This window comes from Myxine glutinosa, chromosome 1 (assembly GCF_964187855.1).
Source record: "Myxine glutinosa chromosome 1, kmMyxGlut1.1, whole genome shotgun sequence".
NCBI lineage: Eukaryota > Metazoa > Chordata > Myxini > Myxiniformes > Myxinidae > Myxine > Myxine glutinosa.
In genome coordinates, this window is record NC_136261.1 from 413,471,586 (window position 1) to 413,498,597 (window position 27,012).

A 27,012-nucleotide genomic window follows, 5' to 3' on the forward strand; every position below is an offset into this window, starting at 1 on the left:
AGTTTTCCACACAGCACATACCATATAAAGGGGCTTTTCTTTCGTTTGCCACATACCATATAAAGGGGCCTTTTCTATAGTTTGCCACACGGCACGTACCATATAAAGGGGCCTTTTCTATAGTTTGCCACATACCATATAAAGGGGCCTTTTCTATAGTTTTCCACACAGCACGTACCATATAAAGGGGCTTTTCTATAGTTTGCTACATGGCACGTACCATATTAAGGGGCCTTTCTATAGTTTGCCACATTGTGCATACCATATAACATGGCACATACCATATACAGGGGCCTTTTCCATAGTTTGCCACATGGCACATACCATATTGTTGCGGGTATGGAATTTGGCCTCCATATCCGCTTGTAAATATGCCCCTATTTCCCCAATACTCCCCAACTCTCCCTTACCCCATTCCCTAGTCCCATTGTCTGTAAACAACACCCAGTAGAGCCGATCTTCCCCTTCATTCCCCCATTAAATGTCGTGCCCAGGTCCACCGCATCACATGTAGACAATTATAGGACATCTTGCTAGTTATTCTTAATCTATGTCAGTTAAGGACTTGTTTCCATTAATCTTGACTCTTCGTTGCACCAGAATATGATGATATGGCACCAGTAGGAGTTTAGGACCTTCCCATACCTCCCCGCATCTCTTCCCCATGAAGAAGCGCCAACTACAACAACAACAACAAAAGAGGGGGGCGGCGCGGTGACGGCATGGGGAGTGGGCGTCCTCCTTCCGGCTCGGTTAGCCGCCCTTGACCATGTGCTCCGACGGGGTTACCACGCAGGGGCTGGCCGTCAGTTCCTCGTCAGGGGCGGAGCCGGTAACCCCCCAGCCCGCACCCAATGAGAAGCCATGGGCCGATGCCATATGGGGCGGCGCTAACGAGCCGAGGGCGTGTCACTCCCCGCCGGATATACGCGGCCCCGCGCCGGACATGACGTCAGATGCGCCCTGAGCTTGGAGAAGAGAAGACGCTACCCCCCCCCCGAGCGCTGCAATACCTCCCGCATCTCTGAGACCTCCCGCATCTCCGGACCGAACCGAGCTGATCCTGCCCTGAGCCCAGGTGCACCTGGAGCGATCGCTACCCGCTTTCCTTGCCATCAAACCCCGTGTGAGTCAAGTTTGTCCCGTTTGTCTGTCGTCTGTCTGGGAATAGATAAGACCGTGATTAAGTGCCCACCTTCCTATGTTTCCCTCTTGTCCCTGTAATCTGACCTTCCGCAATTGTAATAACAACCTTTGAGAACCGTATCCCTGGTGTCGTGTCATATTAATTCCAGCCGTGTGTCTTCTTTTTCCTCCATTGGTCTAGCATAGCGCGATTAGTCAACCCCGGGTACAATTGGGGGTAAACTGTGCAGACGTGGTCATACCAAACCGCTCGGTAAACCAACATCCAAAGACCGCGTCTGTAACAATATAAAGGGGCCTTTCTGTAGTTTGCCACATACCATACAAAGGGGCCTTTTCTATAGTTTGCCACATACCCTATTAAGGGGCCTTTTCTATCGTTCACCACATACCATATACTATAAAGGGGCTTTCTATAGTTTGCCACATACCATATAAAGGGGCTTTCTATACTTTGCCACATGGCATGTACCATACAAAGAGGCCTTTTCTATAGTTTGCCACATGGGACATACCATATAGAGGGACCTTTTCTGTAGTTTGCCACGTGGCACATACCATATAAAGGGGCCTAATCTGTAGTTTGCCACATGGCACATACCATATAAATTGGCCTTTTCTGTTGTTTGCCACATACCATATAAAGGGGCCTTTTTCTAGAGTTTGCCACATGGCACATACCATATAAATTGGCCTTTTCTGTTGTTTGCCACATACCATATAAAGGGGCCTTTTTCTAGAGTTTGCTACGTGGCACATACCATACAAAGGGGCCTTTTCTATGGTTTGCGACATGGCACATCCCATGTAAAGGGGCCTTTTCTATAGTTTGCCACATGGCACATACCATACAAAGGGGCCTTTTCTATAGTTTGTCACATACCATACAAAGGGGCCTTTTCTATAGTTTGTCACATACCATACAAAGGGGCCTTTTCTATTGTTTGTCACATACCATACAAAGGGGCCTTTTCTATAGTTTGCCACATGGCACATACCATACAAAGGGGCCTTTTCTATAGTTTGCCACATGGCACATACCATACAAAGGGGCCTTTTCTATCGTTTGTCACATACCATACAAAGGGGCCTTTGCTATAGTTTGCCACATGGCACATACCATATAAATTGGCCTTTTCTGTTGTTTGCCACATACCATATAAAGGGGCCTTTTTCTAGAGTTTGCTACGTGGCACATACCATACAAAGGGGCCTTTTCTATGGTTTGCGACATGGCACATCCCATGTAAAGGGGCCTTTTCTATAGTTTGCCACATGGCACATACCATACAAAGGGGCCTTTTCTATAGTTTGTCACATACCATACAAAGGGGCCTTTTCTATAGTTTGTCACATTCCATACAAAGGGGCCTTTTCTATTGTTTGTCACATACCATACAAAGGGGCCTTTTCTATAGTTTGCCACATGGCACATACCATACAAAGGGGCCTTTTCTATAGTTTGCCACATGGCACATACCATACAAAGGGGCCTTTTCTATCGTTTGTCACATACCATACAAAGGGGCCTTTGCTATAGTTTGCCACATGGCACATACCATATAGAGGGGCCTTTTCTATAGTTTGCACCATACCATATAGAGGGGCCTTTTCTATAGTTTGCACCATACCATATAGAGGGGCCTTTTCTATAGTTTGCACCATACCATATAGAGGGGCCTTTTCTGTAGTTTGCACCATACCATATAAAGGGGCCTTTTCTGTCGTTTGACACATACCATGTAAAGTGGCCTTTTCTATAGTTTGCCATATGGCACATGCCATACAAAGGGGCCTTTTCTATAGTTTGCCACATGGCACATGCCATACAAAGGGGCCTTTTCTGTCGTTTGCCACATGGCACATACCATACAAAGGGGCCTTTTCTATAGTTTGCCACGTGGCACATACCATATAGAGGAGTCTTCTCTATAGTTTGCCACATACCATATAAAGGGGCTTTTCTATAGTTTGCCACATAACAAATAGAGGGGCCTTTTCTATGCTCCTGGCATTTTTTACAAGAATATATCTAAACACACATCAAGTGAATCTGTTGAAAATTGATGATTTCTGTGACCAAGACCAAAGACATGTTCACCTCAAAAACAACCCACTTCCAGTTTCGCGCGCCGCTGATGCAGTGCCCCCTGTTCCCGGGAGCCACGTACTCATTTTGCCGACTTCAAAAGGACGACACGCTTGGTCAACACACCTGGTGTTATTTCAACGACGTGACCCTAACATCTTAAATCAGCCACATTAAACATGAAGCCAACACCAGGATTAGTTTCACAGGTAACGAAGTAGACAGTCACTCGATGTCACACAAACCTCCACCAGGATAAACAGGTGACCTTTTGTATCCACTGATAGACCGGATCTGGATTCGGACCTGAACCGAAATCGAATCAGTCCTGTCTTCCACTTCGTCTTCTTCTTCTTCTTCTCTCTTACAAGTCTCATCCCCCTAGATTCCCAATAATCCATCCACAACTCTTTGCCATATCTTGCTCTGTATAATCATAATGTTCGCCCGATCTCTCTGTTGATGTTGTGAAGAATCACTTCAAATTATCGTTTTACAGAATATCTTGCTCAGTATTAATAATAAAATGAGAAACTCCGAACAAACCTTTTCCTCAGAAGATCCGACCCGATCACTGTTTCAGCCGCTTGTGGAAAAGAACACGGAGCCGATGTCAGTTCAAGCAAGTCATGTTCCATGTCCAGACCGGAAGTGACGCCGGAAGTACGTCACCACTGTATGCCATAATCACCCACTAGGCGGTGAATGTGTATGTGTTACGGTGTATGTGTTATGCAACAAGTGAACACCCGTAACAACACCCCGTGACGTGTACACATGCATCAAGTTTCCTTGCATTGTATATTTGCATTATAACACCGTTTTCATTGAATCTAATAATCCAGTGAATCCCTGTGAAATGACCAATGTAAAATCATTATGTGACGTAACATTCAATTTGAGGTACAAATTATGAAACAATTAATTGATATTCCCCGTTTTAAAAAATAATTTATTGATATAAAATAAATGTGTCACTCCCCACATTTTATTTACATTCCTGTTATGTTAAAAAGGATTCCGAAAACTTGTCTGACTTTTTAACAGGTAACAAACATGTTTCGAGCTCACCTGTAGTCAGGTTCACTATGTTTTTTCGTTCAAAATTTTGGGAGATTAGCAAAACTATACATTTTTGGAATAATCAGAGCATGAGGAATCCAAAAATTAATGTTTACATTTGCGTAGACACCTTTGCGAAAATGACACTCAGGACAGTGATGAAGATCTGTAAAAGCATAGTCCTGAACGGTATAGACCTCGTAGATCCTGTGTATAGGACTTATAGTTCAATCTGATACTACCTATAACTTCCTATAACAACCCATAACTTCAACGGACTTGCAATGTCATGTATTATATAATACAGTTATATTGAAGGAGCTGTGCTCCAACTCAAATCGAAAGAATGGACGCGACAAAAAGCTGGAATTCGTCCGAGTTTCTTTATTGTGTCAAATCAACTCGGGTACTCTGAAAAGCCCGTTTATCGGGCAGCAATATATATATACACATTATGCCGGAGCGTTCGCCCGGGAAAGGCGAGACCAGGCGTGCCCGGGCGTCCTGGGCGAACCCTGGAAAGTCGAGTCTGGACGTGCCCGGGCGTCCTGGGCGAGCCCTGGAAAGGCGAGAGCGGGCATGCCCGGGCGTCCTGGGCGAGCCCTGGAAAGACGAGGCTGGGCGTGCCCGAGCGTCCAGGGCGAGCCCTGGTAAGGCGAGTCTGGACGTGCCCGGGCGTCCTGGGTGAGCCCTGGAAAGGCGAGAGCGGGCATGCCCGGGCGTCCTGGGCGAGCCCTGGATAGGCGAGACTGGGCGTGCCCGGGCGTCCTGGGTGAGCCCTGGAAAGGCGAGTTTGGGCATGCCCGGGAAAGACGAGACCGGGCGTGCCCGGGTGGCTCGGGTGAACCCGGGAAAGGTGAGTCCGGGCATGTCCGGGAGAGGCGCGTCTGGGCCTGTCCGGGCGGCCTGGGCGAGCCCGGCATGGTGATCGCTCCCTGGCCGCGTCCTCGGCAGGTGCAATGCGATTGTGTATACCCAGTGGTAACCGCTACACACGCCCCCCCAGAATCGACTTGCACCGGCAGGGTCAATTTAAGGGGGGTCCTGATGACCCGTCCGAAGCGACCTCTGGAGGCTCGTGGGGGGGGGGGGGGGTCCAGTTTGGTGGTGGGTGGTCGAGTGGGGGGAACCGTGGATGGGGGGCGGCCTCGCTGCGGAGGAAGTGCCAACCATGGCGGTTGGCCGACATCCACGTGCGCCGGCTTCAGGCGGTCCACCGAAATCCGGTCCGACCTGCCGCCGATGTCGATGACGAACGACTTGTCGTCCCGTCGCAGGACCCGGAAGGGCCCGTCGTACGGCGGCCGGAGTGGCCCCCGTGTGCGTCATGACGCACAAAAATGTACTCCGCTGTGCGAAGCGCTGGGGGGACGTAGGACTGGGGGTCACCGTGGTGGGACGTTGGCACGGGGGCAAACCGTCGGGCGGTCTCCTGGAGGTCCTTCACATCATTTGTTTGTTGATACTTTCTTATCAAACGACTAATACTGGTATGGTGATGTCCCAATTGGTTAGCAATCTGTCTCATGGAATTGCCAGCAGTCCACATACCAATGGCCTGCCATCTTTCAGCTGTTGTTAGCTGCGGAGGTCCCATTTTGACGTGCTGTTTGAGATGAAGTTTCAACACAACTTTATCTTTCAATTTTACCGGTGGAATGACTTCTCCCTATACCTGTGTTTAGAGCATGCTGAAGCTAACAGTTGAATATATAGCCACAATGTTAGTTGAAGAGCGACTGACCCTCAGTGGAGCTGTAGAGAGATGCGAGTCTTGGAGTCTTAGCCTATACTGAGTTTTGGTCTAGTTCACCTCAGTTCACATTTCTTTGTGTATTGTGCATGAGGTTTGAGCAAGCATTCAACAATTGCTTAGTAATCCTCATCGTCCTCATCCTCATCTTCATCTGTATCTGGTTGGTTATCATCATCATCTGAAGGTCGATTATTGCAGTCCTTCAGCTTACACATATCGGTGCACATGAGTCAATTTACCAAGCATACGCAGCGTGGTAGCTCACACTTTCGCGTACACTTGCAAGCGAGAAGATCCAACATAGCGTCAGGTGCGGGCTGACCATCCATCCAGTCAACTCTAAGTTCATCTTTCCCTTCAACCTTTACAGTCTTCCATCCCTTTCCGACAGGACCTGGGACTTTGGGATCCTTCTCCAAGCATCTTCTCCATATTGCAGCTTGATAGTTTGCCCTCTGTGCATGTTTGACAAGGCAGTCCCTGCATGGTGGAAGCTGATAACTCTCCATCTCGCCTTTCTTTGCACAGAACAGATGATATCTGGGAGTATTCACCTCGGTGGATAGAGTCTTGGGTGCATAGATGCGGCATGTGAAGGCCTCTAACTGGTCCATGAGCTCTGGAGAGAGATTCCAATCTTGACCTACTTGGAGGAACATCTCTGTTACATCTCTGTCAGTGGTTAGAAGTGTCAGGGAACTTGATTTCCCTTTACCAGCAAAAGCACTCGTCGTGTCGCATCCTGTGTATGCATGCATTCCAAGCAGAGCTCTGCATGTACTTATTCCAAGTGACCCAGCAACTTTCCTCACATCAACTACTCTTCGTCTGGTCTTAGAATGGAACTTCTGGAATAACGGTGCTCCAAACTTGTCATGGAAAGCAACACACATGATGAAAACATCTGTGTCCTCTGAAGAGATTACTACAGCTGGGAAGCCCTCCTTAGCAGCATGGGCAGCATGGAAGAGAAGCCTTCCATCTGCTTCTTCTTGTTGGCATTGGAGCTCTGGAACCACCTCATGGCCTTCGGAGGTTATCTTGTGGCACTTGTCACCGACGGTTGCATAAAGGGTTTTCCCTTTGAGCTTGTCTCTGCACTTGTCTGTTTGCCATTCATGTACGATGAATGAGATAAGACGGGTTTTGTTGCTTATTCGTGTTAGGATGCTTCTCCACTGCCTCATTTTCTGACTACTTGTTATGTCTTTCACCTCGAATCCAGTCTCTTCACCCCGTAGTGATCGTTCGCTATTCTTGATTGAGTTCTCTACGTACATGTCAAAGACGACATCTATCCGGTTGCTCTTTCTTCCATCGTTTAGTGCCATTGCCAGAATTGTGGTTGCTACTTCTCCGTAAGTACTTTGGTCTCCTCTTATCCTCTGGACTAGGCTCATTCCGTCTATTATTGTAGCAGAATTATCTGGAATTTCATCAACGGCTGAATCTGATACGTTCTTCTGCAAGCTGTGTGCTAGTTTCGCCTTGTCAGTCTTCCGCAACAGGCCATCGGGTGTACAAAGGGACCATGGTACAGGACCAAGTGGATGGGTGAGGACATCTTCCATATGCAGGTTGCGTCCTTGTGCCACCACTATGATGCGACCAAACAGCAACCTGTCAGCTTTGAGGATAACCTCCTTTCCACTTGCTTTAACCACCTGTTTCTTGTTCATGTCTTTGAATGTTTTAAGCCTCTGGGTTTTGATGGGGTCGTGGAACTTCTTCTCAGGTGGGTCTTGTTCCAACCGCTCCTTTACGAATGAGTTGTATGCCTTCTCGCCGATTTCTTTTGCCCTCTTTAGATCACTGGCGACTTCTTTGGTGGCAACTTTTGCAGTGGAGATACTTTGAATCTCCCGTTCCTCCGCAAATGGGTTGGTCCATCCTTGGATAAGATTTACAACATTTCTGACAGCTTTTTCATCTTTCTGCATTCTTGGTTCCTGTAGATCAGCATGGTGAAGGTGGGATTTGGTACCCTTTGTCATCTTACGCAGGTTTCTAAGGAATGCACTTCTGTATTCTGCGGTAATGTAATACCTCTTGATGGCTCCGGCTTTCAGGCTGAACCGCGCTGTGCCTCCAGCAGTTTGCGTATCCTTGTTCACTGTAACTTCAATGGTCTGGTCTGGTCAGATCGGAGATCTCGCGAGATCACGGCGAGGTCACGTCTTTTCGAAGCTGCTCCATGCGCTCACGCTTTCGAAGCTAAGTGATATTTCTCAATTGTGTTTTTGTCGAGACTGTATCTATCTTTCGGTGTATGTACCTACAGCGTATCTTTTGGAAAATTTTCGGTGCTAATTTTTCGTTCATGTATACACAATCGTCGGTTAATGGTATCGAGTATTCTGCAGCCTAGTACTCGTAGGCTTAGACTACCGTACCGTCTCAGACCTTGTGGTTTGTTTTTCTCTCAGCGATTCGTCGAATGCGCTGAATTTATTTTCGTTCTCTGTTTCGTACCAGTCGTTGACCCCGTCCTCCTTGTTTAATATCTGTACTCACAAAAAAAAAAAAAAAAAAAAACCCAAAAAAATATTTCCTTCCCAGGTCTTATTCGTTTATTTGTTGTTCTTATTTGTTCGTTCGTTCTTCATTCGCGATCACGCGGTTAGAAATGTATAATCTCTCCCCTGAACAACTATTTTCTCTCATATATTATAACACCCTTTTCTTCTTTTCCTACAAAAGGATGCTTTCGTCTTGCTCACCAAATCTATTCATTCCAAAAAATATATATAATACCATCTCTTACAGTTCCTCCTTTCTACATTCCATAAACTATCCAGAACTCCATCCCTCCTCCAGTGTCCTCAAACGTATTTTTGACTCGAAGGTCTCAAACTCATTTTGCAAAAAATGTTCGTTTCCCATGAATCGTACACTTTTCAAAATCCAATCTCACCCCTCCCCTCCAAATCCTCCCCATCACCCATCCCTTTCAAATCTCCCCCCTTGCCCCTTCCCTCCCCTCCCTCCTAAACTCCCCCCACACCCCTCCCCTCCGAGACTCTCCCTCGCTCCTCCCCTCCTAGACTCCCCTCTCACCCCTCCTCCTCAAAGCATCCTCCCTGCTTCTTCCTCCTTCCAACTTTCACCTTCATCTCCCCAAACCTCCTGCCTTGCTCTTCCCCCTCCTCAAATAACACCTCACTGTGCCTCACCCAATCTCCATCAAACCTTTTGTCTGCCCCATTCTTCCCTTTCTCCAAGCTATGCTGAAATCTCTGACACACCTTCAACAGCTCTCCCTACCTCTTCCTCCTCTTCCACATCTTACCCTACCCCTCCCCCCCCCCCTGTTCTGGACCCGATGCTCCCCCTTCCTCTTCATTAACGGTATGGACCTCAAACATCCGGGGCCTTCGCTCAAACTTGACTGACCTCTCCATACAGGTTGCTTCTGACAAACCAGATGTGATCTGCTTAACAGAAACTTTCCTCCTTCATGATGTCTCTGATGCCTTGGTATCTCTCCCAGGTTACTCCCTCCTCCGGTATGATAGACCTGAGCCTCGTCCTGGAGGTGGGGTTGCTATCTTTATAAAAAACTCTCTTCCTCACTCGCCCTCCACTGCCCTCTCTCCACCTCACCCCCAGGAATACCTTTGGCTACGGCTTCCCCTTCGCTCCCACCTTTTGTTCATATGTGTGTTGTACCGTCCACCAATCAGCGATGACTCCATCTACATCTCACTGTCTGATAATATGGACCAACTTCTATCTACCCATCCCAACTCTCTCTTCCTCATATGTGGTGATTTCAATTGTCACCAGGCCAGTTGGCTGGGTGTGGGTACCTCTATCACCAGCCATGGCTCTTCAGCAAAGGACTTCTGCGACTCACTGGGACTGACACAATCTGTCAATTTCTCGACCCGGATCTCAGTCAACGGAGCATCTTCTCTTCTGGATTTGGTTATGACAAACTTCCCTGAAAATGCCTGCTGCTCTTCTTCTGCTCCAATCGGCTCATCTGATCATGTGCTTGTCAAAGTGGACATCTCTCTGACCATTCTCAGAGAGCCTCCTCAGCGTCGACGAGTCTGGCATTTCACTCAGGCCAACTGGCACGGTCTTCAAGCAGCCATCAATCATCTGGACTGGTCTCCCATCTCTACCGCCTCTGACATCAACTCATCCTGGGAATTCTTTCAAAGTAAATTGCTCTCTCTCATGCACAGATTTATACCATCTCGTCTTCAGTTGTCATACCCTTCCTCCCGTCCATGGTACACGGAATCTTGTGGTGAGGCTGTTGCCCTGAAACAACTTGCTTTCGTCTCCTGGAAAGCAAATCCAACGGAAGGAAATCTCATTTCCTTTCACAAAGCCCGAAACAAGTGTGTGTCCACCCTCAGGAGAGCCAGGAAACAATATCTCACCATTCTCAAGACCGAACTCTCTTATCTGTCTCCCTCTTCCAAATCCTGGTGGCGTCTGGTCAAATCTGTTTCTGGTGTTTGTTCCCCCTCCATCCCCTCCCTCACCTCAAACGGCTTAACGGCTGACTCCGCACGTGAAAAAGCTGAATGCCTCAACTCTGTGTTTGCCTCTAAATCTTGTGTCCCAAACCCATCCCTCTCTGTACCCACCGTACCCAGTCGTACCCAGCTGCTCCTGGACTCTGTGTCCTTTCCTCCTGACAAGGTGGAAAAGTTTCTGTCAACCCTCGACTCTGATTCTGCAACTGGTCCTGACGGCATCAGCCCACGGGTCCTAAAATCATGTTCTTCTGCTCTTTCACTCCCTCTTTCTGTTCTCTTCACCCTCTCTTTTGCTCAAGGTCATCTGCCATCTGCTTGGAAATCAGCCAACATCACCGCTCTGCACAAAAAAGGTGCAAAAACAGATCCCAGCAACTACAGACCAATCAGCCTTCTCCCAATTTATCAGCAAAGTCATGGAATCCATCATAGCTTCAGATATTAAATCTTTCCTCTTCTCCAATGGCTTGATCTCTGATCATCAATTTGGTTTCAGACCTGGTCACTCTACTCTGGACATGCTGCTTCTGCTTTCTCAACAATGGATGGAGGTCCTCAATGCCAAACATGAAATTAGAGCTGTCTCCCTTGACATTTCACGTGCCTTCGATACGGTCTGGCACCCTGCTCTGCTCTCCAAACTCTCCTCCTTTGGTATCCATGGAAATCTCCACGCATGGCTGGCGGACTTCCTCTCTGGTCGTAGTCAACGTGTGGCCCTGAATGGGTTTCTCTCATCTCCTCTTCCTGTTCAGGCTGGAGTTCCCCAAGGTAGTGTTCTGGGCCCTGTGCTTTTTCTGGTCTTCATCAATGATCTCTCTGACTCTCTTGAAAATCCTCTCTATCTCTTTGCTGACGACTCTACTCTCTGTCGCTCCATTCCTCATCCCTCAGATCGGCAGTCTGCAGCCTCCTCACTCTCTGCAGACCTGGACAAAATCACAGACTGGTCAAACAAGTGGAACATGTCTTTCAATCCTGACAAATCTCACACTCTTACAATGTCTCTCCGAAAGGACCGACTGGACAACCCTCCCATCTACTTTCTCAACAATCCTCTCCAAGAAGTTCTGTCGCTCAAGCTTTTGGGTCTCACTATCTGCCATGATCTTTCTTGGGAAAACCACATTTCCAAACTGGCCTCCAAAGCCAGTCGCCGACTGGGCATCCTCCGTCGTGCGAAGTCCTTCCTTGGCACACCTGAGCTCCTCACCACATACAAGGCTTTCATCCGCAGCTCAATGGAATACTGTTCCCCCCTCTGGGCTGGTGCTCCTGCCTCACACCTGGCTCGGCTTCACGCTGTTGAATCCAAAGCTTTCAGAATCATTGGAATCTCCCGCGATGAAGCTATCTCTGAGGGCCTTTCACTCACTCACCGCAGGCAGGTAGGTTGTCTTTCTGTCTTCTACCGACTCCTCTCCGGCCTTGCTCCCCCAGCTCTCTCTGTGCTCTGTCCCCCCAATATTCCTTCAGGTCGCACAAGATCTGCCTGCAACCCTCTTATGGTTAAACTGCCAAAGTCTAGGCTCTCTGCTCACCTTCACTCTTTCATTCCCCTTTTCTCCCGCCTCTGGAACAAACTCCCCCACTCCCTTCAATCCCACTCCTCCCTCCAGGTCTTTAAAACAGCTGTTCACCACCATCTCTTATCTTCCCCCATCGAAAACCTTGATCTTTTCTACCCCCGGTAATTCACCCCAGAGTCCTTGCAGTGTTCATATGTTTTAATCCTCTCCCACCTCCCCCCAAGTCCTCCCGATGTCCCTGCTCTCAAATGTTGTGTTTGTGTCCTTCCCCTTCTTCCCCCTCTCTTTTGTGTCCTCCCCCCTCTCTCCCCATCTTGTCTGCCGCTCCCCTTGTTTTTTGTGTTTTGTGTGTCGGTTTGTCTTTTTGTGTGATTAATGTTTGCTCTTTCACGAGCCTCGATCTTGTATACAAAAAAAAAAAAAAAAAAAAAAAAAAAAAAACTGGTATTTTTCCAAAGGGATTATCACCAGACAACTGTACAGAAAAGTGCCCCTCCTTGAAAGCCTCATATACATCTGGATTTGTCTCTGGAAGATTCGTCATCTGAGCAAAGTATGCAGACAAATACCTCGCATAGTTGACCTTGTCGTATGCGAAACACCATGGGATCATAGCTCTTATTGCACCGAGGTGTAAATCCCAGTTTCCTTCACGAGATGCAGGAAGTAGACCAAAAAGGACCTCTTCTACCATGTCAATGTAGGACATCCAGTACCCTGACAGCTGTCCATTGTTGTGACGAAGATGATCAAGGAATTCTGCCCATAGCTGCATCAACTCTGTAAACCGTGGACTCTGAAGTAGGCTGTCGAATACCTGTTGGTTTAAATCATCAGTCATCTTGTTGACCTCTTCTAAGACTGCCTCGATTGTAGGACTCTGCTGCTGTAGATGATCATCTATCCATTGTGTAAACTCTGCCCATACCAGTCGCATCAGAGCTTCATAGATACATTTGTGGGTTCTAACAGCACGATTGTATTGTTTTCCATCAAGGACTCCGTTGAGCGAACCCTCAGCTACTATCCCAGATTCGATGCACACCTCTTTCAATCCAGCATCACTGAATCTCTTTCCAATTATTCCAAGAAATTCATGATGGTATGGAATGTTCCCATTCTCAAGAGGATATTGCAGAAGCGATCTTTGTGTTTCCAGGCTATTTCAGCAGCTTTTGCATACAGCGCTTGATCCATGACAACTACAATTGTCTCTAGCGAAAGATTCTGCCTGATGTGCTCTGATCGTTTCAGGATATCGAATACTGTAGTCAACTCTGTTGCTGGTGCATTGATAGTTGGTAGATATCCAACCACATCTTCTGATATTGGCACCTCATCTCTGGTTTTGATATTGAACCCAGTCCAACTTGGGAGTGTCTGCTTGTCAGTAGTTGTTTGTCTTGCTACGACCCATAGTAGATTCTTGCTTCTGGCCTCTTGGGATGCTTTTCTGGCGTCTAAGACAAAGTTGTCATTATTCTGGAGAGGCTGGGGACCCACATGTGCACCAGCTACATATACTTCTAGCTCTTCGGACTCCATATTAAGGGTCCTCTTCTTGAGTTTCTTAGCTGGTGGAAGATTTGGTTTGGGAGGAGGAAGCGGTCCATAGATCTTGGATTGCACTGCTATTCCATTCACGCGATATGGTGTTCCCTTGCCTGTTAGTGTTTCTTCAAGTCTGTCTATGTTATCCCACACCAACTGCGTATGGATATGAGGTTTGATGGATGTTGGAAGAGCAACTTGCTGGTTGAGTTCTGTTGCTAACTTTTCAACACACAGGGCTGTGTCATTCTCTTCTAGCTGGACATAAGACACTCCATGTCCGAACTTGTTCAGTGTGCGTATGATCTCGATGTTGCCAGTGAGAGTTTTAACTGCGTACGAAAGCATCATATGTTTTGGTGGTTGGTGCTTTCCACGTGTCACAGCATATATCATGTCCTGACTAAATGACTGGACCAGGGTGGTTATCCTAGATGATTGAACCTTACTTGTCGGGTCTCCAGTTAGCAGCCCAATGAGAAACCGCTCCAGCTCATATGGAATAGGTGTTACATCCTCAGCATCTGATGGATGGTATGGCCAGGGTGTGGGTTTCATGTCGTCTTTGATTTTTGTACGAATTGTCGCTGATGTTTGATCTATGATCTTGTTGGAGTCTTTCACTTTGTTTTTCCATATTTTGAGTTCCCTTTGCAGACATTGATTTTGCAAGACAGCATCTTCCAATGATACATTGTCTGGTACCATCACCAACTTTCCCTTGTCATCTGGAAATATCTTCACCGAACTCCCCAGCTCATATTCAAGCGTTCTATGAACATGTTTCTTTGTGGACTGCGTTAGACAATCAATCCCATCAGACAGCATGTATTCTTCTAATTTAGCAGTGAGTGACATGACTGGTATGATGGTCTTGTTTGGGATTACGTCTGTTCTGATATAGGTGAGAAGTTTTGCATATGCTTCTTTCTCGATCCTCTGATACTGTGCAAAATCATCTGTGTCATCGGGTCCATCTGCACCTTCAACCTCAGGCTGTATACATTCTCTGTTGTAATTCCTGTGACAATATCTCTACTGGTAAGCGCTATCATATCCTTGTCATTTTTCTTTATTGCACATTCTCTCAATCTTTCATCTGCTCTGAGTTGAACAACTTGTGAAAGTTTTTCACGTGTATGAGACCCCTTCACATACTTGTCCCTGCGACAGAAGATGCACTCCGTATCATACACTCTTTTCTCTACTGATGATCTCCTACATGGCCTTTTGGGAGCGCTGCTACCTCCTGCTTCAGATTCAGTGTCTTCATTGGCTTTCCTCTTTAGCATGTTTAAACCTCGTTTCATGGTGAACAGGCTCCTACATTTTCGGTGGTAGAATATTTCTGGCACTTCATTGCCCTCAAGCCCCTCGGCAATATTGATGATATGTTCATGGTTCCTAACCTTAGCCGCTTCCAGTAATGTCAACCAAGATGTGTAGTTTTGTGGGCTCACCAGATGATCATCGTCATCCGATCTTGTCATGTGTATAACGCATTCTTTGCTTTCTGTGGCGCTGTTCATTTTGGAAAATTAGTAGACCTCATCACTTGGTGTGTACTATTATTTCTATTCTAATCGTATAGCATCTACTTTCTATCTACTCCGTTGCTCGTTGCTCCGACCACCGTTCCTACAGAAAAAAAAGCAAACAAAACAACAACAACGTTAAATTTTGTATGTAAAGTGGTGGCCATTTTGGACGCCATATTGGATTTATAGTTCTCATGAATATCTAATGACATTTAGAAAGTTGTAAAATCATTTCTAACCCCTAAAACCAGGTATAAGATACCCAAATTTGGGGTATAGGGTGAATAGTGAAAAAAACACTACATTGACCATTGATATTTTGAGAAATTTGGCGGCCATTTTGAAAATGGGTGATAACACACATTTAGCTACATCGTTGAATTTGCTATCACATATTTTCTTATTCTAGAGGTAAAAACCTTGTCAAAAATCATTATTAGCCTTACTCCCTCAATTTGGTACCGGTTGACCCCCCTAGCCTAAGCCTAAAAGTAATAGCCTAAGCCTAAGCCTAATAAGCCTAAGCCTAATAGCCTAAAAGTGCATGGGTGTTGGCATGTTCGGGCCTTCTGTCCGAACCTGGCATGGTAGTAACACCACGCCTGGTCAGGTGGAGGCCCCGGTCGTCGTGTTGGAGGCGGTCGGCGCGGCGTAGCGGGCGCCAATTGCGCCGGCAGTTCGGCTGCCGACCATGCCGGGTGCTCTGGGCGCCATGGGCGTTGCTTCGGACGGGGGCGGACTCCAGGTCGCTGCCCCGATGCGTTGGCCTGCCGAGGAGATCTTGTCGGCCTCCCTGGCGAGGGCGCGGGGATCCGTGATCGTCATGCTTGCCAGGGCGAGGCGTACCTGGCTAGGCAGCTGACGGAGGAACAGCTCTTGAAAAAGAAAATCCGGTGCGTGCTCCCCGAGCAACGAGAGCATGTAGTCCATTCGTTCGGATGGGCGCGTGTCGCCGAGCTCGGGCAGGTCGAGCAGGCGCCGTGCGCATTCCGCCGGTAATAGGGCGAAAGCGTTGAGGAGGAGCTTCTTGATCGCGTCGTACTTGTCAGCGGCTGGCGGGTGCTGGAGGAGGCTGAGAGCGCGGGCCGCGGTGGCTGAGCCGAGTGTTGCTACCACATGGTGGAAGCGGGTGTCGTCGGCGGTGATGCCTCGCAGGGCGAACTGGGAGTCCGCCTGGGCGAAGCAAACCACCGCGTGAGCCTCACAGAGGGTAGGCAGTTTGAGGGCAACTGCCGTGTCCATGTCGGGTCACCAATGAAGGAGCTGTGCTCCAACTAGAATCGAAAGAATGGACACGACAAAAAGCTGGAATTTGTCCGAGTTTCTTTATTGTGTCAAATCAACCCGGGTACTCTGAAAAGCCCGTTTATCGAGCAGCAATATATATACACATTATGCCGGAGCGTTCGCCCGGGAAATGCGAGACCGGGCATGCCCGGGCGTCCTGGGCGAACCCTGGAAAGGCGAGTCTGGACGTGCCCGGGCGTCCTGGGCGAGCCATGGAAAGGCGAGAGCGGCATGCCCGGGCGTCCTGGGCGAGCCCTGGAAAGGCGAGGCTGGGCGTGCCCGAGCGTCCTGGGCGAGCCCTGGAAAGGCGAGTCTGGACGTGCCCGGGCGTCCTGGGCGAGCCCTGGAAAGGCGAGAGTGGGCATGCCTGGGCGTCCTGGGCGAGCCCTGGATAGGCGAGACTGGGCGTACCCGGGCGTCCTGGGCGAGCCCTGGAAAGGCGAGTCTGGGTATGCCCGGGAAAGACGAGACCGGGCGTGCCCGGGCGGCTCGGGCGAGCCCGGGAAAGGCGAGTCCGGGCATGTCTGGGAGAGGCGCGTCTGGGCCTGTCCGGGCGGCCTGGGCGAGCCCGGCATGGTGATCGCTCCCTGGCCGCGTCCTCGGCAGGTGCAAGGCGATTGTGTATACCCAGCGGTAACCGCTACAATATCACAAATATAAAGACAATGGTTTTCAATTACCTTTGTTTGTTGCTTTTCTATAATCCTGAGCACTATTTTGAGGCCTTTATTGGATTCCTTGACCCAGAAAACATAGGATTAGCATATTTAATTAAGTCTCTCGGTTGACTAGAAGCCGAGATCGCGCAAAATATGTATTTTATGGCGGCCATTTAAAAATCCAAAATGGCGGCCATGCAGGTGTCTGTGCAAATGCCAATATTGATTTTCAGATTCTCCATGCGCTGAAGATTCCAAAAATGTACAGGTTTGCTAATCCCAAAATTTTGAACGAAATTATATTTGTTAACATAGTGAACCTGACGACTGGTCCATAGTCAGGTAAACGTATCGATCGAGCTCTGTGTGTGTGTGTGTGTGTGTGTGTGTGTGTGTGTGTGTGTGTGTGTGTGTGTGTGTGTGTGTTTGTCAGTGTGTGTCAGTGAGAGTCAGTGAATTGAAGGAGTGAGTGGGTGTAAGTGAGACAGATAATGAGTGAGTCAGTCATTGAGTTGAGTGAGTCGGTGTGAGTCAGTGAGTGTGTATGTGAGTGAGTGTCAGTGAGTGAGTCAGTACGTGAGTGGGTGTAAGTGAGACAGTCAGAGAGTGAGTCCGTGAGTGAGTGAGTCAATGAGTGAGTCAGTCAGTGAGTCTGTGAGTGAGTGAGTGTGAGTTGGTGAGTGAGTAAGTATGAGTCGTTGAGTGAGTGAGTGTGTCGTAGTGAGTGAGTGAGTCACAGTGAGTGAGCGGGTGTGCATGTGAGTGGGTCAAGCAGAGGCAGATTAACATTTTTTGGGGCCCTGGGCACAAACCCTTTGCACAAACCACCGATATTTACGAAACCTCACCAAATCATAGAGTTGGCGAGACGCAAAAACAAACCTATTGATTTTGAGGTCAAAAGTTCAGGATAGGCCAAAGGTCAACAATTTTGGCAGATTTGTAAAAATCCTCAATTTTCATCCGATTCACTTGAAATTTAAAGAAGATTTGCATTTCAGGACAATGAATTCAGCCACCAATTATTTTTGACGTCAGCATCAGCGAAAAGGTCAACATCGGCCAAAGGCGAACAACTTATTTTATGGATTTCCCAAGTATCGTTCTGTACACAACAGATTTCTTGTTACTTGCAAAATCGAGGATTTTTCAAGTGTATTGGTCGGTTGTGTTTGTGACTCTGTCTCTTTGTTTGTTTGTCACCGGCCTACAGGTCACAATTTTCAACCGATCTTCACCAAACTTCACCAAGTGGTAGAGTTGGTCAAAAGCAAGAAGCATATTGTTGTTGGGGTCAATAGGTCAAAAGGTCAACATAGGCCAAAGGTCACCAAATTTGCCAAATTTCTAAAATCCCCAATTTACATCCGATTGACGTGAAATTTGAAGACCACTTGCATATCTGGTCACTGAATTCAACCACCAAGTATTTTTGAGGTCAACATTGGCCAAATGGTCAACATAGGCCAAATTTCTAAAATCCTCAATTTTCATCCAATTGACTTGAAATTTGAAGAGGACTTGCATATCTGGTCACTGAATTCAACCACCAAGTATTCTTGAGGTCAACTTAGGCCAAAAGGTCAACAAAGGCCAATTCGATCTTCGGCGGAGAGGTGGAACACACACACACACACACACACACACACACACACACACACAGCTCGATCGATACGTTTACCTGACTATGGACCAGTCGTCAGGTTCACTATGTTGACAAATATAATTTCGTTCAAAATTTTGGTAGATTAGCAAAACTATACATTTTTGGAATATTCAGCGCATGAGGAATCCAAAAATTAATGTTTACATTTGCGTAGACACCTTTGCGAAAATGACACTCAGGACAGTGATGAAGAGAGTGAGGTTCACTATGTTAACAAATATAATTTCTTTCAAAATTTTGGGATTAGCAAACCTGTACATTTTTGGAATCTTCAGAGCATGGAGAATCTGAAAATCAATGTTGGCATTTGCACAGACACCTGCATGGCCGCCATTTTGGATTTTTAAAATGGCCGCCATAAAATACATATTTTGCGCGATCTCGGCTTCTAGTCAACCGAGAGACTTAATTAAATATGCTAATCCTATGTTTTCTGGGTCAAGGAATCCAATAAAGGCCTCAAAATAGTGCTCAGGATTATAGAAAAGCAACAAACAAAGGTAATTGAAAACCTCCGGCATAATGTGTATATATATTGCTGCTCGATAAACGGGCTTTTCAGAGTACCCGGGTTGATTTGACACAATAAAGAAACTCGGACAAATTCCAGCTTTTTGTCGCGTCCATTCTTTCGATTCTAGTTGGAGCACAGCTCCTTCATTGGTGACCCGACATGGACACGGCATGTCGTGAAAATCAAGCTCAGACACGACTTGACCTCTGGGTAGGTTTAATATCATTTAGATCTGTAGTACATCCTGTAAGAATACATGCATGCAACAGGCATTAAAATCAGAGTATTTCATGAGCAATGGTCGATTCAATATAGCAATGGTCCAACAGAGAGGACAGTCAGCACAGCATTTAGGGGCGTACATACCATTCAAACTACAGGACTATGTCACAGTGAGTTCCGCTGGAGTGTCCACGCGCCCCGGTTGTCCCGGGTCTTATAGACGCCCCTTCTGTAGCGAGCACACCCTGGGTTCACCTTGGTATAATTTCACTACATTCTCCCCGCCGTTAGAACTATACTGCCGCTCGGCAGGTTGCAAGCAAGCATCAGCAATAAACGAATGGGTCACGTCAATCCACGTCAGTCGGTCCACCCGTAGCGGTCGGGGCGGCGAACTTCCCTGCCAGTTCGTGTTCGGAATCTACCAGGCACGGCGTCCCCAAGCCCGGAGTCCCCCGCGTCGGAATAGCTGCTGGAGGTGGGAGTCGGAGGGGGCGCCCCTGCGCCTTCGGGCACGGGAGTGGGGAACGATGGGAGTAACGGTGGTAGTTCCATAGGGGAAGCTTCGGTAGAGTCCATAGACTCATAGACGGGTTCGTCGATATCCCTGTCGTCGTCCCCACATGGGGCGAGATGGCGTACGGAGACAGTAGACTCGCGGCCATCCGTCGTTAACACGCGAGCATGCTCGGGATTAGCCTGGAGGACCTGCACCTTGTCAACAAGGGGGGTCGTACTTGCTAGCGCGAACCGCTCGTTTGAGATAGGCGGGCCCCGGTTCAGCGAGCCAGCTGGGTAAAGATTGGATACTGCCAGAGCTTCTAGGGTGGTGGAACAGTCGTTCGTGAGGAGTCTGGTTGGTGGCAGTACATAGGAGAGCCCGGATCGAGTTTAGAGCGGCAGGTAGCGACCATGCCCATTTATCGAGGCCTCGGCCGAGGGTCCGAAGGCTTAGCATGACGGCCATCCATATAATCCCATTAAAGCGTTCGATCTGCCCATTCGCTTGGGGCCGGTACGGGGTGGTGTAGCTCGAAGCGACATTATGCTGGAGCAAGTAGCCCCTCACCTCCTGGGACAGGAACACCGCACCCCGATCGGTATGCACGTAGGCCGGATACCCGAACATAGAAAACAAATTCTGCAGGCACCGAATAACCGTGGCAGCCGACATATCCCCGCACGTGTAAGCAAAGGGGAATCGGGAATACTCATCGACGATAGTGAGCAGATAGCGAGAGTTGCTCGACATTGGCAGCGGCCCTTTGAAGTCCATCGCCAAGCACTCCCACGGTCTAGTAGCCCTAACGAGTGTCCCCATAGGAGGGTTATAAAAACGCGGTTTGAGTTCCGCACAGATCGCGCAATCACGGCAGATGCGGCGGATGTCCTCAATCGAGTACGGCAGATTGCCCTCGCGCACAAAATGCGCGAAGCGCGTTACCCCGGGATGACACATAGTGCCGTGCAAAGTGCGCAGCCCCTCCAAAGTTACAACCCCCGCGCAAGTGGCCGGCCTCGATAAGGTGTCAGCGACCAGGTTATCCTTCCCCGGGCGGTATTTGATGGTGTAGCAGAAGTCGGCGAGTTCGATACGCCAACGAGTGATTTTCTCATTCTTAATGCGCTGAGCATGTAAGGTGTCGTACATAAACGCAACGCTCTGTTGGTCCGTGACGATTTGGAAACACCGCCCAAGCAGATACGGCCGCCATCGCCGAATTGATTCGACGATCGCGTACGCTTCCTTTTCGACAGACGAATGCCTCCGCTCGGCGGAGGTGAGAGTCCGCGAGAAGAAAGCCACAGGGCGGCCCCCTTGGGAGAGAGTCGCCGCTATCGCATGATCTGAGGCATCACTCTCCAAAACGAAAGAGGCACTCTCGTCAATCGTCGTTGCAGCGGCGCCAGCGATGTCGACTTTAAGGCCCTCGAAGGCCGCCAGGGCGGCCGGGCCCATGGGGAAAGTGTCGCAGGCCACGAGGGGGCGGGGCTTCGCGGAGAAATTTTGCACCCACTTTGAATAGTGGGCGAACAGCCCTAGAGCGCGTTTCAGCGAAGCCCGGTCGCTAGGCGGAGCCATATCGAGCAAAGGGCGCAGACGCTCCTTATCCGGAGAGACGGAGCCATGGGTCACGGTGTACCCCAAAAGGTGTACCGTGCGTAGAGAGTATCGACACTTAGCCGCATTCATGGTTAGGCGATATTTCCGCGCGACCTCGAGGAAGCGTTTCAGATTAGCGTCGTGATGCTCCTGGTCATACCCACAAACCGTAAGATTGTCCAAATAGACAAAGACATCGGTCAAATTCTCCTTCGCAACGAGGTCATCCATAGCCCTCTGAAAACAAGCGACTCCGTTAGTTACCCCAAAGGGAAGTCGCGTGAACTGGTACAACCGCTGACCTGATTCAAAGGCTGTAAAGACGCGATCAGCCCTAGAGATGGGGACTTGATGATACGCACTACGCAGATCGAGAGTGCTATAAACGGAATACAGGGCCACCTGGCGTACCAGGGCGTCCATCCCCGGTAAGGGGTAGGCATCCAGCTGTGTAAAACGATTAATCGTCTGCGAATAGTCGATTACCATGCGCCGACGGTGGGCCTCACTCCGCACCACTAAGACTTGGGCCCGCCACGGTGACCTACTGTGTTCTATAATACCGTCCTTTAAGAGCAGGGCCGTTTCTTCCGCAATGAATTGCACGTCCGCGCGAGAGTAGCGCCGCGATTTGACGGCTACAGGGGTACAATCAGTGGTCAGGTTGGGGAACAGTGAGAGAGGCTCCATGTCCATTTGAGCGAGGGTGCACACAGCGAGCATGTCCGGCCCACCGAAGTCTATTTCCAAACGTCCATGCCGCTTAAGGAAATCAAGTCCTAACAGAACGTCAGCGCATAAAGCAGGTAATACCATGAGATACACGTCCGGGAACGTGCGTCCCTTTATCACAAGTTTCAATCGGCACGCCCCTTTTGTGCTCAACCGAAGTCCCTGAGAGGCCATGAAGATCCGGCGGGTTGTCCCGAGAACCGGCCACCCATGTTGATGCACAAGTCGCTGATCGATAAAACTATCCGTGGACCCCGTGCCAATCAAAGCTTGCGCAAAAACGCCCGCGACCGTGAGCGGAATGATGGCCTGCGCAAGGCCGGCAGACCCGGCAGGTATTGTACCGGCCGGGCGAGAAGATCGCGCCTCGCGGGTGGATCCCACGCCGGCTGCAATCCTTCGGGCAGCGTCGGCAGGTTGGGCCTCAGCAGGAGCATTGAAGTCAGTTGGCTCATCAGCTGATTCATTTGCTAGAGTGGGTGTGTGTAGGTCGTAAGAGCCGCCGCCAGATGGCGCTCGAGTCACGTGAGAAAGATCTCTGCCGTCTGCAGATTCATATGCCAAAGTGAGTGCATGTAATTCGTAAGAGCCGCCGTCAGATGGCGCTCGAGTCACGTGAGAAGGATCTCTGCCGTCTGCAGATTCATATGCCAAAGTGGGTGCATGTAGTTCGTGCTGCGTTTGCCGCACATCGAGAGGAGTTTCCACAGCAGGAGCATGTCGCTTGTTTGAAGTAGGCGTTCAACACCAGTCAAGGTCGGTCGTGCTGTGGCCGGTCGCGTTCGCGCCATTTGTTTCGGTGGCCCGGTGTATCTCACCAAGGTCAGGCGTGTAGCCAGAGGCCCGCGAGAAGGAGAGCGGCTCTTCAAAGCCGAGTGAGGCGCCCCCTCCGGCGCTCGATCCATTGGCTCCGCGATGAGCCCATTCAAGGTCGCGCGGGGACGCGTGCCCCGAGCGGCCTTCCTGCAGACCTTTGCAAAATGGCCCTTGGTGGAGCACAGGTGGCATGTAGCCTCCCGGGCCGGGCATTCAGGGCGAAGGTGCTTCCGATTCCCGCAAAAATAACATTTTGCATACCGGTCAGGCCGTGGCCAGGCAGTGGCGGCAGCAGTGAGGCCGGAAGCGGAGTCCGCTTCAGGAGCTCCCAGAGTCTCGGCCGTAGTGGTCGGGTCCTCCTCCGTATCCTCGGCGGTAGCCCTCTCCGGTCGCGCGAGTTGAGAGGTCCCCGCCACGACTCGTGGGTGATCATATGCGGTGGATTGTTCTCAGGCATCTGTGTATACGCGTGCCAGCCGTAGTGCCTCTGTAAATGTCAGATCCGCGACCTCCAGAAGTCGGAGCCGCAAGACTCCAGAATTAATTCCGGAGATGAATGAATCTCGGAGCAAGTCGTCCTGCACTTGCTCGTGGGTCCGGACGTCCTGCACGCAGTCTGCCAACAGGTAGCGCAACTCCTGCGTGAAGCGATCGATCGATTCAGATGGTTGTTGTCGCCGCTGAGAGAGTTGATGCCGGCCGTGCACAGCGCTCCGTGTCTTTACGTAGAGGCGCATCAGCTCGGCTAGAGCCGCAGCGTACGTCCCAAATCGAGAAATGTTCCGGAAAACGGTGTGATAGACCTTCGACTGTAACACGGACAGCTTCATCGCTGCGGTGGGCTCTGTTTCGTGAGCAGCAAAGTAATTCTCCAGCGTTTTGAGCCAGTGAGTGAACTCCGATGCTGATCCCTCAGCTTGAGGGTCGGCTCCGAGAATCGGTACCACGATCATCTTGTGGTCAGCCATTCCGGCGATCTAAATGATATTAAATGTCGTGAAAATCAAGCTCAGACACGACTTGACCTCTGGGTAGGTTTAATATCATTTAGATCTGTAGTACATCCTGTAAGAATACATGCATGCAACAGGCATTAAAATCAGAGTATTTCATGAGCAATGGTCGATTCAATATAGCAATGGTCCAACAGAGAGGACAGTCAGCGCAGCATTTAGGGGCGTACATACCATTCAAACTACAGGACTATGTCACAGTGAGTTCCGCTGGAGTGTCCGCGCGCCCCGGTTGTCCCGGGTCTTATAGACGCCCCTTCTGTAGCGAGCACACCCTGGGTTCACCTTGGTATAATTTCACTACACGGCAGTTGCCCTCAAACTGCCTACCGTCTGTGAGGCTCACGCGGCGGTTTGGTTCGCCCAGGCGGACTCCCAGTTCGCCCTGCGAGGCATCACCGCCGACGACACCCGCTTCCACCATGTGGTAGCAGCACTCGGCTCAGCCACCGCGGCCCGCGCTCTCAGTCTTCTCCAGCACCCGCCAGCCGCTGACAAGTACGACGTGATCAAGAAGCTCCTCCTCAACGCTTTCGCCCTCTCACCAGCGGAACACGCACGGCGCCTGCTCGACCTGCCCGAGCTCGGCGACACACGCCCATCCGAACGAATGAACTACATGCTCTCGCTGCTCTGGGAGCATGCCCCGGATTTTCTTTTTCAAGAGCTGTTCCTCCGTCAGCTGCCTAGCCAGGTACGCCGCGCCCTGGCAAGCACGACAATCATGGATCCCCGCGCCCTCGCCAGGGAAGCCGACAAGATCTCCTCGGCAGGCCAACGCATCGGGGCAGCGACCTGGAGCCCGCCCCCGTCCGAAGCAACGCCCATGGCGCCCGCGCACCCGGCATGGTCGGCAGCCGAACTGCCGGTGCAATTGGCGGCTGCTACGCCACGCCGACCGCCTCCAACACGACGACCGGGGCCTCCACCTGACCAGGCGTGGTGTTACTACCATGCCAGGTTCGGACAGAAGGCCCGGACATGCCAACCCCCGTGCACTTTCGGCAAGTCGGGAAACGGCCGGGCCGGCATTCATTACCTGCCATGAGCGCCGGCCACACGGGCAACTTACTTTTTACCAGGGACAAAGCATCTGGACGGCACTTCCTGTGTGACACCGGCACCCAACTGAGCGTCATACCCGCCTCCGATCAGGACAGGCAGTCCGTGGTTTGCGGCCCCTCCTTGGTTGCGGCCAATGGATCGGCCATCCGCACCTTTGGCCCGCGCAACGTCACCCTCTTCTTCGGCAGCCAGCACTTTAATTGGACTTTTGTAACCGCAAGCGTGCCCATGGCTCTGCTGGGCGCCGACTTCCTCTGCGCACACGGGCTGCTGGTTGACGTCAAACGGCGTCGCCTCGTCAACGCCGAGACCTTCAGCTCCCTGGCATGCACGTTGAGCAGCTCTGCGCCGACCGAGCTAGCATGCGCCCTCCCGGCGGCGAATGAGTTTGCTCGCCTGCTCGCGGAGTTCCCGGCCCTCACGCGGCCGACGTTTACGGCCGTCGCAGTACGACATGGGATCGAGCACCACATACCAACCACGGGCCCGCCGGTCTACGCCAGGGCCCGCCGCATCGACCCAGCCAAGCTCGCCATGGCCAAAGCCGAGTTCGACGCCTTGGAACACCTCGGCATCGTGCGGCGCTCCGATAGCGCGTGGGCTTCACCACTACACATCGTCCCAAACCCGGGGCGCGGTTGGCGCCCATGTGGCGACTACCGCCGCCTTAACGACGTTACCACCCCCGACAGGTATCCGATCCCGCACATCCAAGACTTCTCCGCCCGTTTGGCAGGACGGGTCATTTTTTCGAAGATCAATTTGATACGGGGATACCACCAGGTACCTGTCAGGCCGGCCGAAGTCCCAAAAACGGCCGTCATCATGCCGTTCGGCTTATTCGAATTCCTTTGAATGCTGTTTGGCCTCAAGAACGCGGCTCAGGCGTTCCAGCGCTTGATGGAAGGCGTGCTGCGCGACCTGCCGTTCCTCTTCGTCTACCTGGATGACATCCTCGTCGCCAGCGCATCCCTGGCCGAGCACCTCCTCCACCTCCGAACGCTGTTCGGGTGCCTCAGCGAGCATGGCCTAATCGTCAACCCGGCCAAATGCCACTTCGGCACGACGGCCGTTTATTTTTTGGGCCACCACATCACCAAGAACGGGGCCGTGCCGCTGGCTACCAAGGTCGAGGCCATCACCGCGTTTCCGCGTCCCCGCTCCATCAAGGCACTGCAGGAGTTCCTCGGAATGGTGAATTTCTATCACCGCTTCGTGCCCTGTGCTGCTCAACTCATGCGGCCCCTCTACGAAGCCCTCCGGGGCAAGCCAGCCAAACACAACGTCATCTGGTCCACAGCCATGGACGCTGCATTTACAAGCTCAAAGCGGGCCCTCGCCGACGCAACACTGCTCGCTCACCCTGTGCTCAACGCTCCCATCGCCCTCACCACGGATGCCTCTGACTACGCGGTGGGCGCCGTACATGAGCAATGGGTGAACGGGGTTTGGCAGCCACTCGCTTTTTTCAGCCGGCAACTCCGGCCGAACGAGCTCAAATATAGCACGTTTGACCGCGAGCTCCTCGGTCTACACCTGGCCGTTCGCCATTTCCGCCACCTCCCGGAGGGCCGACCCTTCACGGCGTTCGTCGACCACAAGCCGTTGGTTTATGCAATGGCCAAAGTCACGGCGCCGTGGTCGGCCCGCCAACAGCGCCACCTCTCCGCCGTGTCGGAGTTTACCACGGACATCCGGCATGTCGCCGGCAAAGACAACGCCGTGGCCGACTGTCTTTCTCGGGCCAGCGCGAACGCGGTCCCCCTC

At 50.5% G+C, this 27,012-nt stretch overlaps 1 protein-coding gene across 4 annotated transcripts in view; it reads right to left on the reverse strand.

Annotated features, from left to right (window-relative positions):
• The window catches only part of LOC144889609 (uncharacterized), a 164,508-nt gene that overhangs the window by 36,495 nt on the left and 101,001 nt on the right, over window positions 1-27,012 (reverse strand). Inside the window, exon 1 of one of the 4 annotated variants that reach the window (XM_078770516.1) lies at window positions 3,782-3,899. The exons of 2 other annotated variants lie outside the window; for them this stretch is intronic. In XM_078770516.1, coding sequence (XP_078626642.1) covers window positions 3,782-3,873 — 92 coding nt within the window. In that variant the 5' untranslated portion in view covers window positions 3,874-3,899. Of the gene's footprint in view, window positions 1-3,781; window positions 3,900-27,012 lie in introns of those variants that run through there. One more of the 4 variants, XM_078770522.1, reaches the window with a different exon arrangement.